The 1,683-nt window shown below is 49.6% G+C and overlaps 1 protein-coding gene across 1 annotated transcript; it reads right to left on the bottom strand.

The window, feature by feature from the left end:
- Positions 1 to 1,364: 1,364 nt before the first annotated feature.
- On the bottom strand, positions 1,365 to 1,634 carry EMWEY_00059990 (hypothetical protein; the record flags this gene model as incomplete). The annotated part of the gene is made up of 2 exons (XM_013481299.1): positions 1,365 to 1,402; positions 1,558 to 1,634. Coding segments are annotated over 2 exons (115 nt in total), but the record flags the coding sequence as incomplete, so codon positions are not given.
- Positions 1,635 to 1,683: the final 49 nt, after the last annotated feature.

Genomic DNA, 1,683 nt, shown 5'->3' with positions numbered 1-1,683 from the left:
TGCATCCAAACACGATAGCGAACCTGGTCCAACCGCAGCGGTTTACAGCGGCTGCTTTCAAATCCGGCGCAATAACAAACTCCACCCCGGCGGGAACCGATGCTGCTAATCTGCCACCCTGGTCAATCACAAACATCATGAAACGTCTCCTCAATAGAAACGTTCTCCGGGGTCCGTCCTGCCAAACACAATTGCCGCAATCCAATTCATACTGCCTGCGCACCAGGAGAATAATATCACTATACAAATGCCCTGCAGAAAATGTCGCCAAAGCTACTCTACACAATGATGAGCACATGTTTACCTTTGAGTTTGCCGCTGGCGGACCTTGCTTGGCCTGACACAACAGTGTCTAGAACAAAAGGGACAGCAAGAACCGATGGGTGAGGAAAGATGCAGGCACATGCGATTACCTATATATGCCACCGCAAACGAATCTTCCCAAGACTGTCTTGCCCGTTTATATGGTCGGGCAGTTCCACAGAGATCCATGTCCATCCTGTCGGCTAAACACACTGGATGCACCTACCTTGCAAACGACGACTAGTGACTAATACTCAACTGCAATAGCAAGCAGCCAACCCGCGTGATCATCTGGAATACGATAGCGCAGTAATCAACCAGCGCTACCGGCCATATCATGTATGCAAAAGGCACTCCAAGACGATACGATTATCTTCAGGACAACGCGCCACGACAATACGTCAGGTTCATTGTCATGTCGCATACTTTCTAGCGAGTGCAGTGATCATTCGACAGCATCGAAACAAGATAGCAAACCTGGCGCAGTCGCGGCGGTTAACAGCAGCTGCTTTCACATCCGGCGCAACCTCAAACTCCAAACCGGCCAACACCTGTGCAGCACGCCACCATCTCTGGTCACCGACGAACATCGCGAAACGTTTCCCCAACACTCAGGCGTTCTTGGAGGTCAGTCCTTCCGAACATATATTGCCTCAAACCAATACCTACTTCCTGTATTCCAGGAGAGTAATATCACTATACAAATGCACTGCATACAATGTCTCTAAAGCTGCTCCACAACGTGTTTAGCACTTATTCAACGATGTTCCTTTCCTCTAACGGACCTTGCGTCGCCTGACACTACAGAGCCTAGAGCAAAAGGACGAACGAGAACCGAGGTATGGGGAAAGATTCAGGCACAAGGGATTCATTGTATACGCCACGGAAAACGAATCTTACCAAGACGGTCTTGCCCGTTTAAACGGTTTAAATCGGTCAATTCCGCAGAGATCCGCATCTATCCTTTCAGCAAAACACACTGGATGCAACTACCTTGCAAACGACGACCAGTGGCGAAGAACCTAGTGCAACAGCAACCAGCCAACCTGTTAATTCAGCTACTATAGGACCTTGCAGGAATCCAGCTGCTCCACAGGCCCTACCAAGAGTGTAATAGGCACTCCAAGACGATACGATTATCTTCAGGACGACGCGCCACGACAATACGTCCGGTTCATTGTGTTGTCGCATACTCTCTAACGAGTGCAGTGATCATTTGACTGCATCCAAACACGATAGCGAACCTGGTCCAACCGCAGCGGTTTACAGCGGCTGCTTTCAAATCCGGCGCAATAACAAACTCCACCCCGGCGGGAACCGATGCTGCTAATCTGCCACCCTGGTCAATCACAAACATCATGAAACGTCTCCTCAATACTT

The sequence above is a fragment of the Eimeria maxima genome, genomic scaffold, assembly GCF_000499605.1.
Source record: "Eimeria maxima Weybridge genomic scaffold, Emw_scaff3077, whole genome shotgun sequence".
NCBI lineage: Eukaryota > Apicomplexa > Conoidasida > Eucoccidiorida > Eimeriidae > Eimeria > Eimeria maxima.
The sequence above is the reverse complement of the archived record's forward strand: the minus strand, read 5'-3'. Positions and strand labels throughout refer to the sequence as shown.